General features: G+C 61.4%; 2 protein-coding genes across 6 annotated transcripts; both read right to left on the bottom strand.

Moving 5' to 3' along the window:
* Window positions 1-1,942: 1,942 nt before the first annotated feature.
* Window positions 1,943-5,000, bottom strand: TNFRSF18 (TNF receptor superfamily member 18). 2 transcript variants are annotated; one of them, XM_027976122.3, is made up of 5 exons: window positions 4,815-5,000; window positions 3,823-3,945; window positions 2,839-2,926; window positions 2,465-2,667; window positions 1,943-2,401 (listed from the first exon to the last, which is right to left on the bottom strand). In XM_027976122.3, exons 1-5 carry the CDS (start codon window positions 4,966-4,968, stop codon window positions 2,277-2,279), a joined length of 693 nt encoding a protein of 230 aa, XP_027831923.1. In that variant the 5' UTR covers window positions 4,969-5,000; the 3' UTR covers window positions 1,943-2,276. The 2 variants fall into 2 exon arrangements, with proteins under 2 accessions (XP_027831923.1, XP_027831922.1); XM_027976121.3 differs by having other exon boundaries at window positions 1,943-2,667.
* A 4,702-nt stretch (window positions 5,001-9,702) lies between these two features.
* TNFRSF4 (TNF receptor superfamily member 4) lies at window positions 9,703-12,549 on the bottom strand. Of its 4 annotated transcripts, none has more exons than XM_042229371.1 (7): window positions 12,372-12,549; window positions 11,995-12,120; window positions 11,473-11,580; window positions 11,152-11,218; window positions 10,388-10,584; window positions 10,090-10,218; window positions 9,703-9,997 (listed from the first exon to the last, which is right to left on the bottom strand). In XM_042229371.1, exons 1-7 carry the CDS (start codon window positions 12,511-12,513, stop codon window positions 9,927-9,929), a joined length of 840 nt encoding a protein of 279 aa, XP_042085305.1. In that variant the 5' UTR covers window positions 12,514-12,549; the 3' UTR covers window positions 9,703-9,926. The 4 variants fall into 4 exon arrangements, with proteins under 4 accessions (XP_042085305.1, XP_027831628.1, XP_042085306.1 ...); XM_027975827.2 differs by having other exon boundaries at window positions 11,995-12,117; XM_042229372.1 differs by lacking the exon at window positions 11,473-11,580.
* Window positions 12,550-13,406: the final 857 nt, after the last annotated feature.

The following is a 13,406-nucleotide window of genomic DNA, read 5'->3' as shown; positions in this document are numbered from 1 at the left end:
GTGACCTATACCTGTGCCCATCCCAGCACACTGGGCTGAGTGGGAGTGGGTGGGAGCCCCTCCATTCCCACATATCAGCACTCTTGAGTCTCCTGTGCCTCCCACTACCCTGAGCTCTGCATCCCAGGCCCACCCAGGGCCTCCCTCCTCCCAACTTGGACTTGCTCAGGCTTCCCTTGGAAAGTGACTGGGCTCTGACTAGCGGGAGCCCGTGCACACCCGGCCCTGGACAACCCACCTGAGCCTCCTACCTCCTCTCAACCTAGCCCCTCCACACCCCTTCTTGCTCTGTGGGATTTCAGCTGGGGCGCCTCAGTTCAGCTCAGGTCCAGCTTGCTATCAGCTCCCAGGAGGCTGCCAGGGAGGGACGTGAGTCCAGGAGTGGGGAGAACAGGGAGTGAGCAGAGGGAGCTGGGGTGACCAGTAGTGGGCAGGCCTGGTGGGGCAGAGGCGCTCTGCAGGGAGGAGGGCCCACTCCAGTGGCAGGAGCTCCCTGAGTCTTCCTCACTGCCCACCCCCCAAAAAAAAGCCTGGCCTCCCTCTTCCAGTCCCTGTGCTGGGCTGGGCAAGTCCCCCTGTCCCCTGCCCACTGCGGAGCAGGAATCCCCCGCTTGCTCCACGTCACCCAACCTGGCGTCACTCCACCGCCCACGGGCTGACTTTCCGGGTACTCCTCCCACGCCAGCCGCCCGCGAGGACTTTCCGCACTGAGTCAGCGGAACGCGCTCCTGCTCCTGCCCTCGAGGCTGTCTAGGACCTGACTCCTGGCATCAGCAAGGGGCTGAGCCAGGGTGGGGACCCCTTCCCCACAGGTGGGGGAGGGGCAGTCAAGGGACTCAGGTGACGGAGATGAGGAGGGCCTTCCTGGAGGTGGGTGGGCGAGGGTTGGCCGGGGACAGGAGATCTGGTTTGGGGGCAGAGGAGGAGCCTAAGGGTGTGGCAGCTGGTTGGCTCCTGGGCCTCTAGAGCTAGGACCCGAGGGGCAGGCAGAGAGAAGCAGCTGAGGGGATTGTTCTCCCTGTGTGAATGGTCATGAGCCGGCCATGCCCCTCCTTCCAGGCGGAAGCAGGCTGTGCCCCACAAGGGATGGAATGCAGGGCGCAGAGCCCCTCTCGCCTCCACTTCCTGCTCTGAGCTGGGTCCACCTGCCTCCCTGGAACTAAGTGGGGGTGGGGACCAGTGAATCAAGGGGCTCTCCTGGGCCGCATGCAGGTGTGTGGGGAGGGCACGGTGAGCAGGGGAGAAGGGGACAGGGCTAGAACACTTGGGGCCACAGACAGCAGGGGGGCCAGGTGGAGGGAGACAGCTGGAGAGGGCCGCTGCCAAGACCGGTCTCCACTGGCCCGCCAGCCGCGCCCTGGATGCCAGGGAGACCTTATCAGACTCCCTAGGGGTTGTGCTGTCAAGAGGCTGAAAAGCACTGCTCACCTTCGCGGGGTAAGACCCCAGGACAGTGCCTCAGGAGCGAGAGCCCTGTGAGGTGGTGGAGGCCAACAGAAGGGCTTGGACAGAGGGCTAGAACCAGGCCACTCTGAGGCTGCCCACATCCACCAGGAAGTGTGGGTGGAAACTTACCTTGCCCCAGATTGGGGCCCAATGACTCAAGGGCAGGTACCCCACAGGGAGCAGCAGGATGTGCAGCCAGCCCAGAACCAGAGTCTGGAGCACCCATGACACAGAGACCAGACACACACCAAGGACCCGGCTGCCCGAGCAACTGCCTGGCCAACCACTGGAGAATGGATTTGGACAGGGCAGTCAAGAGGCACAGAGGGCAGGGGTCCAGCAAAACATGCCTCCCCTGTGGTCCCAGCTGAGGGCTTGCGCTGAGGACTGTAATAGCCCCACCCCCACTCCCACCTCAGCTAGGAAGGGACTGTGAGCATTGGTTGGGGGAGAATCCAGAACCTGTCCCTTCTCCCCCTGCACACATCCACTTAGGTCACTGCACAAGCGTTTATTGAGTGCTGCCTGTACTCAGGTCCTTGGCCTCCTGTCCTGGGAACCAGGGGCCCACAGATGTGGCCCCAGTGGGGCAGCAAGAGAGGGAGGCAGCCACTGTGCGTCTGTGTCTTCCATGGGGTCCAGCCATAGCTGCCGCCTCTTCCGCATGATCCAGGGCACTGGTCACTGTCATCACCCCCCACCTGCTTCCACCATCGAGGGGAGCAGGGCCGGGCCCAGAGCTGGGGCCCCACTGCGGGACCCAGAGCCCTTGCTCCTGAGGGCCAGCCTGGGCCAGCTCCAGGGAGGGCCTGGCATGGGCCCTCTGCACTTCACACCCAAAGGTCCTCCTGGCGGCCCTTGTTCTCTGACAGCCGCTCACCCCGCTCTTCCTCAGGGAACTGGCAACTGCAGGAGTCCTCGGGTGGGGGTGGTGGGGCCTCCAGGAGCTGGGTCTCTGCAGAGGGGCTGCGATCAGCAGGCAGGCAGGGGACCCCCCCCTCCCCAAGGCACAACTGACCTGGGGGCCACACTCTTTGCTGCCTCAGCTGCCAGATGTGCAGGCTTAGCTGGGTCACGGTCAGGGCCAGGATGCAGGCAGCCAGGGCAAGGATGACGATGGTCAGCGGGCTGGGTGGTTCAGTGGGTGGCAGCCCCAGGCTGCACACAGCATTGTGCGTCTTGTTTCCAGGAAACAGGGTGGGAAACCCAAGCTGGATGCAGCTGGGATACACGGACAGAGCCCTCAGTAAGCCCTCGGCGACCCGAGCACTCCTCCGCACTGCTGCAGTCCTCTGAGCTGTTGGGGGTCACTGCACCAGAAAGGACAGCAGAGGCCCCACCTTCAAGCCTGCCTGGACCGCCCAGCCACCAGAAGGCCCCACCAGCACTCACTCTGCCCAAGGTTTGCAGCGACCTTCGTGGCCCCCAGAGAAGGTCCCCACGGCACAGTCAACACACTCAAAGCCGAATTTGAAGTTGCCTGGAGACAGACAAACATACAGTGGCTGCAGGGGTGGCTGGGGTGGGATCCTGCTGGTGTCCAGGTCCCCAGCAGAAGGACACTCCCCCACCCGTACCTCATCCATTTGACAGGAGCCTCTGGTGCCCACAGGACCTGGGATAAATCAGGTCCCCAGTGTGCCCCTTTCCAGGGCAGGCTGTGACTCAGGGCTGAGTGGAGGGTCCCTGAAGGGATATGGGGGAGGGGAGGTATCTGCTTGCAAATGATGGAGCAGGGCGGGGTTAAAGCCTGGCAAGAGCCAGCTTGGGCCTTTGCTTGCTCCAGGAGGCTGGGGGGACGGAAGGCTGGTGAGGGCCCTGGAGATTGGGGTAAGGCTGTGCCCCAGTCACCCTAGGCTTCCCTGCCCCAAAACCTCACACAGCCCCCTGTTGCCCTCACTCCCCCAGCCCCCACGTGCTCAGGCAGGCCCCGCCCCCCAGGTAAAGAGCTCCCTAAGAGGACGTGAGGCGCCTTCCAGATAAGGGGCTGAACTCCAGACTGGGCTCTACCTGGAGGGTCAGGGTGGGTATAGACCTGGACATAGTCTGAGCCAGGGCCTAAGGGCCAGACAGTCCTGGACACTCCTCTGTTCCTCACAACCAGCCCTAAGGGCATCATTTCTGGATGAAGACACCTAGGCCAAGAGAGCCACACACACAGCGGATGCTGTGCCTCCAGCGAGGGCTGAGATGCCAGAACAAGAGAACTGCCTGCCCACCAGGGTTCCATAGGACCCCACACTGACACCCATCTGCCCAGAGGGTGTCCGTACCCCTACCTGCAAGCAAGCTTTCTTCCAAACCAGCTGCTATGAGCTCTGGCTGGGCCCTGTCAACGCCCCTGGCCTGCATGGGCCACCCCCACCAACCACTTACCTTCAGGCTGCACTCCCTGGCCAGGCGGACAGGAGTGGTACTTGCAGCTCTTACACTGTGGGTCTCCACAGTGGAACTCAGGCTGGATACACTGGCAGTCCGGCTCAGGACAGGTCCCCTTATCTGGGTAGGGAACAAGCAGCTCTCTCAGCAGCTGGGGGGAGTCCCCTCCCCAGGGCACCCCCTCTTACCCCCCAGGGAAATGGGGGGCAGGGCAGGGCTACCTCAGCTGGGTAGAGTACTGTCTGGGAGGCAGGATCCTGGCTTGGTCCAGCTGTGCCCCTCCCTCCTGGGCACCCAGCTCCTTCACCCACCTGGCCTGGTTGCATCCCCCATTGCCCTGAAGTTGTTCTCACCCAGGGTAACCATGACTCAATGTGACCCGGAGCCATCCCAACAGACAAGGGGGTCACCTGGGAGATCTACTCCCGGCCCCCTCTCCATCCTGCATGGCCCTCAGCTGCCAGGACCCTCCAGGCAGCCTGCCCATCCCTCCCCAACTGCTGTCCACAGTGTCCACGACACTGAGACCTAAACTCTAAGAGCCCCTTATCACCCCCCAGGTCCTGGCAGGGTGACACCCTGGGTGTTTTCCCCGGGAATATTTGTCCCCAAACTGACCCATTCCACTTTCCTCCCACCGAGATATGCAGGTCCGAGGCAGGGAGCTGGCAGAAAGAGGGGTGCAACCCCAAACTGAGCCTGAGTGATGGCCAAGGGCTCACTCACTACCCACTCAGAAGGGACAGGGGCAGCCCTCCTCTACACTGGGACCCCTGACCTGGCTTGGGGAAGGTTCCCACACCCCCTGCCCCTGCCCCTGCCCCACCTCCCGACCACCATCCCCCAACCCCCAATCCCTAATCCCCAAGCCACTTCTGCCTTCGCCGGGTTGCGCTGGGATCAGGGCTTTGGACCCAGAAAGCTTGCCCTGAGCACGGGGAGGCTCGCCGCGCTGCCGCCCTCCGCGCCGGGGCTCCCGCCTGCCTTACCTGGGGCGCAGCGGCAGCAGCGTGCGTCTGTCCCCGTCCCATGCAGAACTTGGCCAGGGCTGCAGCTCAGATCTCCGAGGGGGTGCTGGCCCAGGCCCAGCGCGCAGAGCAGCGCGACACCACACAGGGCCACTCGCGCGCCCCTCGCCCCCATGGCGTCCCCCTGGCCGCTCGCCCCGAGGTTTTAGGAAGCAGGCCCCTCCCGGACACGCCCAGATCCCGCCCCGCGTGCGGCTCCGCCTCGGCCACGCCCCAAAGAGGCCCGAGACACTGTTTCCGTGCGGGACCCCCGAGACCCTGCGACTCAAAATCCAAGGCGTGGGCCGAGGTTTGGGGCAGTGAGGCTGCTCTGGAAACTTCAGCGGCGAGGACGCGTCATCACGCGTCTGTCCAGAGCACAGGACGAGCCACCGGACGTGAACTACCGACTCTGGGTTAGGATGAATTGTCAGTGCAGGTTTGTCTTTTGTAACAAATGCATTGTCCTCAGGGTTATTGAATTTTGCAATAAGGAGTTCATGATCTGAGCCACAGTCAGCTCCCTGTCTTGTTTTTGCTGACTATATAGAGCTTGCTCCTTGGAAGAAAAGCTATGACAAACCTAGACGGTATATTAAAAAGCAGAGACATTACTTTGCTGACAAAGGTCCATCTTAGCCCCCAATGCTATGGTTTTTCCAGTAGTCACATATGGATGTGAGAGTTGGACCATGAAGAAAGCTGAGCACTGAAGAACTGATGCTTTCGAACAGTGGTGTTGTAGAAGGCTCTTTAGAGTCCCTTGGACTGCAAGGAGATCCAACCAGTCCATCCTAAAGGAAATCAACCCTGAATATTCATTGGAAGGACTGATGCTGAAGCTGAAGCTCCAGTACTTTGGGCACCTGATGTGAAGAGCTGATTCATTGGAAAAGACACTAATACTGGGAAAGATTGACGACAGGAGAAGGGGATGACGGAGGATGAGATAGTTGGATGGCCACACCAACCATGGACATTAGTTTGAGCAAGCTCCAGGAGTTGGTGATGGATAGGGAATCCAGGCGTGCTGCAGGCCACAGGGTCACAAAAAGTCGGACACAACTGAGCAAAGAGGGGGTATTGATGAGGGGAAGGTTCCCCCTCACTTGCTGAGAACCTAAAACTGCTATAAAAAATACTTAAAAAAAAAAATCAAGGGATGGGAATTCCCTGGAAGTCCAGTTAATAGGACTCAGTACTTTCACCGCCTTAGGCAGGGTTAGGGTTAGGGTTCAATTTCTGATCAGGGAACTACGATCTCACAAGTTGTGTACAACCGAAAGAAAGAAAAAAACAATTCAAGGGGTCGTCCCAACGGGACCCCAAGAGAGCAGGTCCCATTGTAGGCTGCAGAGCAACTGACCGCAGAGGACCAGACACCTGAAAGACCCATGTGTGAAGGTGACCTTGGGGGATTCCTAAGTGATCTTGCCCTTTGGGCCAGGAATTCTTTTCCGGGAACTAAATGTGACCTAAATGTGTGTGCCTTGTCAGGGGAAACACCACACATACCCCCAGCCACATCACAGGAGGGCGGGCGGGGGGTGGTCAGAAATGTTTTCTATGTAAAACCTGAGGCCACCAGGCCTGAAGGAACTGGAGTGTGGGTGGGCGCCGGATGCAGGGTGACAGACAGCATCCTGAGTCATTGGGGGTGGGACAACCCTCAACAAAGACTGCTTCCTCACTGTGCTCCTTGGCTCCTGGCTGACCCCCTCTCCACCTCCAGCTTCCCCAGGGGGGCACTGTGAGGCCCCTCCAATACCCAGAGCAGGTGGGATGAAATCCCTCATCCTCTGAAGCCTCCAGGCCAGGGACCCCACAACCTCCCAGAAGTCCTGGATTGCCAGCACTGAGCAGCCTCAGAACCCATGCAGGGATCAGAACAAGTCCCTGCTTTCTGAGGATTAGAACAAGCCCCCCACTTTGGGAAATTAGGACAAGTCTTCCCCGCCCCCCCCCCGCTCCTCAGCTTGGCCAAGTGGGCCTGACCAGGCTCCAGACATCACACACACTGGAGGCTACAGCTGTGCTGACACCTGAGAGGAGGAGCCAGAAAGGAGAGACCAATCATTGGCTGAACCCTGCAGAGTCGAGAGGAGGGGCTGTCCAGGCTGCAGCTCTGACTGCCCTGCAGACTTCAACCCAGCTCTCCCCACAGGAATCCCATCAGCCCATGGATGTGCTGGTCCCTGATGGAGCACTTTAACTCTTCAGGCTGAGAACTCAGCCTCCAGAAACAGCAAGTGAACCCTGAAGTGGGGAGGAGGGGCTGTCCAGGCTACAGTTCGCCATGAGACTGTCCCTTGTCTCTATGAACCTTAGTTTCTTCACCTTAGTTTCTGGGGCCCTGCCTCCTTCAAGAAGCCTCCCTTGGCCCTCCAGTGGAAGCTTGATACAGGGTAAATGGGCAGAGATCCCTGGGAATGCGGTAGGGTGGGCAGTGGGGGTCCCAGGAGTGTGATTTTGGTGGCACCCATAGGTATGTTGAGGGTCATGACCTGGTGACCAGGGCAGACCCATGAAACTTGGTTTGAGAATGAGAGGGTTTGTGACTCAGGTCCCAGCATGTGCAAGGCCCTCCTCAGAGAAGCAACTGGGCCCTGCAGCAAAGGGAGGGTCTCTGCGGGGGCTGTGGCTCTGGTTCCTAGAGGGCAAGGTGAAGACCCTAGGACTGGCCCTCTCTCTGGACCACCAGATTACAGCTCAGCTCCTAGACTGGAGGATGATTTGAGCAACCGCTGGATCCCAGGGCAAGGTGCAGAATGGAGAACTGGGCAGTTCTGGACCTTCTGCCACTGCTCATTTTAAAGGCCTGAACAGTTAGGTCTGTACCAGGTTGGTGTCACCCCAATTCTGGTAAGAGCCTAAGAAAAAATGATAAATCCCCTAAAATGATGCTTGTTCAACCAGGTTCTCTCTATTGGCCCTTCTGGAAGCTGACCAGCACAGCAGGCACCAGGGGGCAGCTGTCTGTGCAAAGGGGACTGCCACCTGCAGCAGCAGGAAACCAGAGGGAGGGTCGTGTGTGACAAGAAGCAAGACTGACGTTGGGGGTGGGGACCCGTGTCGCCTTCTGGTCCCCAAGGCTCCGGAAGGGCCCTCCCACGCAGCTGCAAGCTGTGGAGTTTCTGTGACCTGGCACTGCGGGGGAGATCTCTATCTGCCAGCTGTATTTTCCAATACTTTTTGAGCAGCTCATCACATTTTTCATTTGTCTCAGCTCACACAAGTGATGCTCATTCATGGGGCAGAGGGTCCCACACGGGGTCCAGGAGTTAATCAGGAGGGCTGAGGGAGGAGGATGGGGAGCCAGGTGGGGGCCCTGGAGCGGGGAGGGCCCAGTGTGGGCATATCAGGGTGGGTGTCTGTGGGCCCAGGGGGTAGCTCAGCAGGATTTAGGAGGCTTGTCAGCAGAGACAGGAGTGGAGAGTGTGCTTAGCGGCCGCATAAAAGCAAACTGAAAGTGATCAACCTCTGTCTGTCCATCTGTCAGCTGTTCAGAGGTGGAGCCGCCAGGCAAGGGGTCAGGTCGGGGGCTCATGGCTGAGAAGCAGCTGGGAGGTTTGGGGAGGAAGCCCCTTCCCTTGACCTTCGACCTTTCAGGCCCTAAGGCCCTGGGCTCTCCCTTAGGCCCCTCTGGCTTGTTCCGAAGCCTCTCTGCACAGTCTCTGCACTGCCCAGGGACCACAGACCCCTGACCGGTGGTGCCAATTTGCTGCCTGTTCTAAGGGCGCAGGGTGTGTGTGTTCATTGCTGCATCTTGAGAGCCTTCCAAGAACATATGATGGTCCCATTGTTCCTTTTCCCCAAGAGGCCACCAGAGGTCAGAGGTTTGAGGAGAGATGGATGGGCCTCCAGGACAGCTCTGGGGAGAAAGCCAGCCCAAGAAACTTGGGGCAGGGGGCAGGAAGGCAGCCTGACACATGTGGCAGGAGGATCTTCAGCTGCTGGAGGTCCCTCTTGGTGCAGCGATGCCTGGGTCCTGGCCACCAGGCGGGAAAGGTGTGAGAGCAAGCCAGGAGCTCATTTGCCAAGTGCACCAGGTGAGGCCTCGGGCTTTTGCCTGGATTCTCTCTGCTCCACCCCACCCCCCCAACAGCAGCTTGGGAGTCTTTTATTTCGGTTCAGTGTAGCTCTGCAATCTGCCTGAACACCCGGGGCGCAAATGTCTATTGGCTGCAGAGCATTTCCACACTGACCTGGGCTCCCTGAGCTATTTAACCTGCACACCTCGAGTGAGCCCTTGGCCACTCACCCCAAGTCCACACCTCTGCCCAAGCCAGGGCCGCCCCCAGTGCTGACCAGCAGGATGGTCTGACCATGCGGGCTTTTACAGCCCATTCTGCTGTCCATGGACACAAGTTTCCCAGCTGGGAACCTCTTCGCATAACGGTGCCCGTTCTGTTCCCGCCCAGGGTGGATGAAGGATCAGCCCTGTCAGAAGCACCCAGTTTCCCCGAGGGCATGGATCTGGTCTCAGGGGACTCGGGGGCCCTGCAGGTGTCATGGGGGTCATAGGGTCACCATACACTTGGGTCTAGCAGGGCATGGGGTTTGAGAAGAAACAGACACTTGTGCCCTCTCCTGGGAGGAGCCCCAGCAACCCAAGGAGTGGTCCTGGATGACCTTTGGGGCCAGCCCCTGCCAGCCCCTACCAAGTGGCCCAGGGAAGGTCCCCAGGTCAGGGTCTCATGTGGCTGACAGGTGCAGCACTGACTCCCCAGGGCACTTATTTTGGCTCCCCCACCCCCTACAGGTGGTGGGATGTGCCCAGGGAACAGGACAGCAGCCCTGGGATCTGTGAGGGATCCAGGGGAGCCCCTGCCCACCCCCCAGCCCTAGGCAGCCCAGTCAGAGGCCCACATCTGCCAACGTCGTTTATTGGGGGCCCACCCTGGGCGGGGAGTATGCACAGCATACGTAGCAGAGCCCAGGGCCAGCCCAGGAGCACCTAAAACGGCACAGGGCAGGGGTCAGGGTGCCACACACAGGGGTGACAGGGGGGCAACCTGCACCTGGGGGCCCCCCTGCCCCTCGGGGGCCCCATCCTGGGGAGGGGTCACCGGCTCCCACCCCAGCAGACGTTGTTCAGATCTTGGCCAGGCTGGAGTTGGCATCAGTGTGCTCCTCTTGGATAGGGGTCCGGAAGCTGTTTCCCCCTGGGGAGGAGGTATGGGCAAGAGGTGAGAGGTGGACAGGGGTCCTGCACCTTGGGAGGCCATCTGGTCTGGGGCCCGCCACAAGCACTCACCTGGGGGTTTGGGGGTGTTGGTCAGCAGCCTCCAGGCCCTGTGGTGGAGGAGCAGGGCCAGCATGGCAGCCACAGGGGCAAGGAGGCCCAGGCCCAAGCCGAGGCCCAGGACAGCGGACAGCTCAGGGGCTGCAAGGAGGCAGGGCCTGCTGGGTGGGGTCTGCCAGGGGAAGGGACCCACAATAGGGAGGGCCCCACCGAGCCCAGAGGGAGTCTCTACTCCTGTCCTCCCCACCCATTCCACTCCCCTTTTGGGCTGGGGGGAGGGCCCTGCTGGGGCAAGGCCAGGTCCCCTTACCCTTGGGGGGCTCTGTGTGGGGCATGGAGGACCCCTGTGAGGCCTTAGACCAGGAGGTGGTGGGCTTGGCAGTAGTGGACTGGACTGGAGGGCCTTGGGTCTCCCACGGTGGTGTGGCCGGGGGGCTCCTGTCCTCACAGATGGCGTCCGAGCTGCTATTGGCCGCCCGCAATGTTCGCTTTCCTAACAAGGTGCAGCTGAGGGCAGGCAAGGGTGTTGATCAGGCCAGAGTCCCCCTTCTCCTCCCCTATCAGTGGGATGGGCCCAGAACTGGGGCAGTACCAGGGAGATGTGGGAAGCAACAGGGGTCCACACTGGCAGGGGTCACTCAGGCAGCATCAGAGTCCAGGCCAAGGTGGCGAGGAGAGGGGCCGCAACTCTGCCGGGCCCTCCTGCGCTTAGCCTGCTCCCACCTGCACTTTCCTCTCCCAAACCCCCGTCTACTCTCTTCCTGCTTGCTCTGGCTCACCCCGACAAGGACAGGAACCTTTCCGCTGTAAGTGAGTGAGGCTCTCACACTCCCAGGGCCTGGGCTGGGGTCTCACAGGCTCCCTACTCTGACCCAGCAGGAAGGCCAGTGGGAGGCTGGGCCAGGGCTGAGCAGGGGTTATGGTGGGGGCACGGACCATCACAGAGTGGGGTGGGGCAAGGGTTACAGGGATTCAGGCCCAGAAGCTCCCAACCAGCAGCTTCCTACTCCCAGAACTGACCCCTGGCTCCCAGACTCCAGGCCACCCAAGCCCTCCGGCCACAGGGACACTCACTTGGTCCAGGGCTGGCAGGCCTGGTCATTGCCCGGGGAGAAATGTCCTGGTGGGCACGGGGCACAGTCTGCAACAGAGTCAGCAGGCTCTGCCCATCTGCCACCCCTGGGGTGCCCAGAGACTCATTCCCCAGGGTCTCCGAGAGCCCCTCCCCATGTGCATGCCACCCATGGGCCCTGACCTGGGAGACCCCCACCCCCATCTTAGTGTGATCTGCTGGGGAAGGGGCATTCAGCTGGGGCTGGGGTGGGGGCTCTGGGAGGAGCAGTGACAGCGTGTGAGGGACATGCTCCTTCCACATAGCTCCCAAGGCCCCCTCACCAACTCCACGTTTGTAGCCGTAGCTGTCCTGGGGCTGGCTGCCCGGCCTGCAGCCACAGACCGTGTCTCTGGTGGGTGTGCATCTCTGCTTGGGTTCACTCCCACTTCCTGGGGGTTGGGTGGGGTGGGTGGTCAGTGGGGAGGCCAGAGCTGCAGAGCAGGCTGAGGATGGGGGTCAAGGGTCCACAGCCACCTTCCCGACCAGCAGCCCCTCACAGCTGGGCAGCTTCTGGTTCTCTCTCACCACGCACGCCACATCCCTCCTGGTCACACGGCCCCAAGGGTCACCCGTGGCAGCTCTGACCACCCTTCTAACACCCTCCAGTCTGCTCAGGACCCTCTGCAGCCCTTGACTCTGGGTCTTACCCACCCCTCCCCCCGCAAAAGCCACGTGGTCCTGGGCCCCTAGGAAGGGGAGGTGCCCTGTGGGTCGTTTCAGCTGGCTATGGAGCCCCGGGGGGCAGGGCAGGCCCCCGCCACGGTCGAGTCTTGACGTGGGTGCCGGGCACCCGTGGTGCTCACTCTGGCTGCACTGGGTGCAGGGCTTGCAGGGCTCATAGTTGACGGCCTCGTTGTAGTAGCCGGGCTTACACGGGCTGCACACTGTGTCCCGGTTGTGGATACAGCGGCTTTCCATCCCATAACCTGCTGAGGGAGGCCGGGGTCAGAGCCCTGCACAGCCTGGTGCTCCCCCAGGAGCCCCACCCGACCTCTGGCTGGCCCGTCATCCCAGGCGTGGCTCCAGATCACCCACTAACCCAACTCCACTTGCCTCATGACACCTGCAGCGCGTGACCCCATCTGCAGGTCCCTGCCGCCCTATCCGTGTCCTCCGACCCTGTCTCCTGGTCCTAGGTCCCTGCAGGCACCCCTCCCTCCTCCATGTCCAGGCCACTCACCTGGCTGGCACTCTTTGCAGCACCTGTTGCCACTGGGGTAGGTGTCCCCAGTACAGTGGGGCTGGGCCGCAGCACTCAGCACGAGCCCAAGGAGCAGGAGGGCTGAGCCCGGCGCCCTGGGCGGCTGGGTCCCCACGCACATTCTCAGCTCCTCTCAGCTCCGAGGCTCTGGGAGTCTGGGGTTTTTCCTTGCAGGATGTGGCTATAAGGGCTGCGGGGGAGGGGTGGGGAGGGCAGGAGGAGGGGACCAGAAGGGGACTAGGAGGGCCCCAGGAAGTGCTGGAAGGCAGCTAGTCTGGGAAGCCTACTCCCAGCCTTCTCTTCTGGCCCGGGGCCCACAGGCCTCAGCTCAGCCCAGCCGGCAGACCCAGGGCCCGAGGGGGGACCCGCAGTTCCCCCAGCCCTACTAGGGCCAGGCCAGATCTCCAGCCCAGCTGGTCTGCACCCACCACAGGACACTCCCACTCCTGTCTCACACTGAAGTAGAGCCGGAGCCCCTTCGGCCAGGCATCTTGGCTGCCCCAACCAGAATGGTCTTGGGATACCTTCACCTGGCTCGCTGCTTCTAGACTCCCACTCTCTCTGCAGGGCTGAACCCTCAGGAGAAATGGGGGAGCTGCACTGATGCCAATCCTCCCCTCCGCTCCGCCAAAGGGTGCCCAGAGTCACTGGGTGAGCTAGGGCAGCACACAGAGTCAGGCATCCACTATGGGGGAGGGGAGGTGGTACTGGGGGCTCCGGAGCACGGTCACTGGCCCAAGTGTCCAAAAGTAGCCCAGACCAATGCCAGCAGTTCTGGTGGATTGGGCACCTCCTGACCAGTGCCCACAGTGAGTGCCAGCCTAGGCAAGTGTATGCAGGCATGTGCAGGTGTGAGAAAGCAGCTGCATGTCCCTGAGCACAGAAGGAGGCGCCAGGGGCTGAATTCACATTAGAGCCACGACCCACACATGGAAGCCCGACCCTCATGCGGCTATGCTGGAAGAAGGGACCTCTTAGGGGGCAATGATGGCGGGGTGGGGTCACAGGTGGGCC

Source organism: Ovis aries, chromosome 12 (genome assembly GCF_016772045.2).
Source record: "Ovis aries strain OAR_USU_Benz2616 breed Rambouillet chromosome 12, ARS-UI_Ramb_v3.0, whole genome shotgun sequence".
Taxonomy (NCBI): domain Eukaryota; kingdom Metazoa; phylum Chordata; class Mammalia; order Artiodactyla; family Bovidae; genus Ovis; species Ovis aries.
The sequence above is the reverse complement of the archived record's forward strand: the minus strand, read 5'-3'. Positions and strand labels throughout refer to the sequence as shown.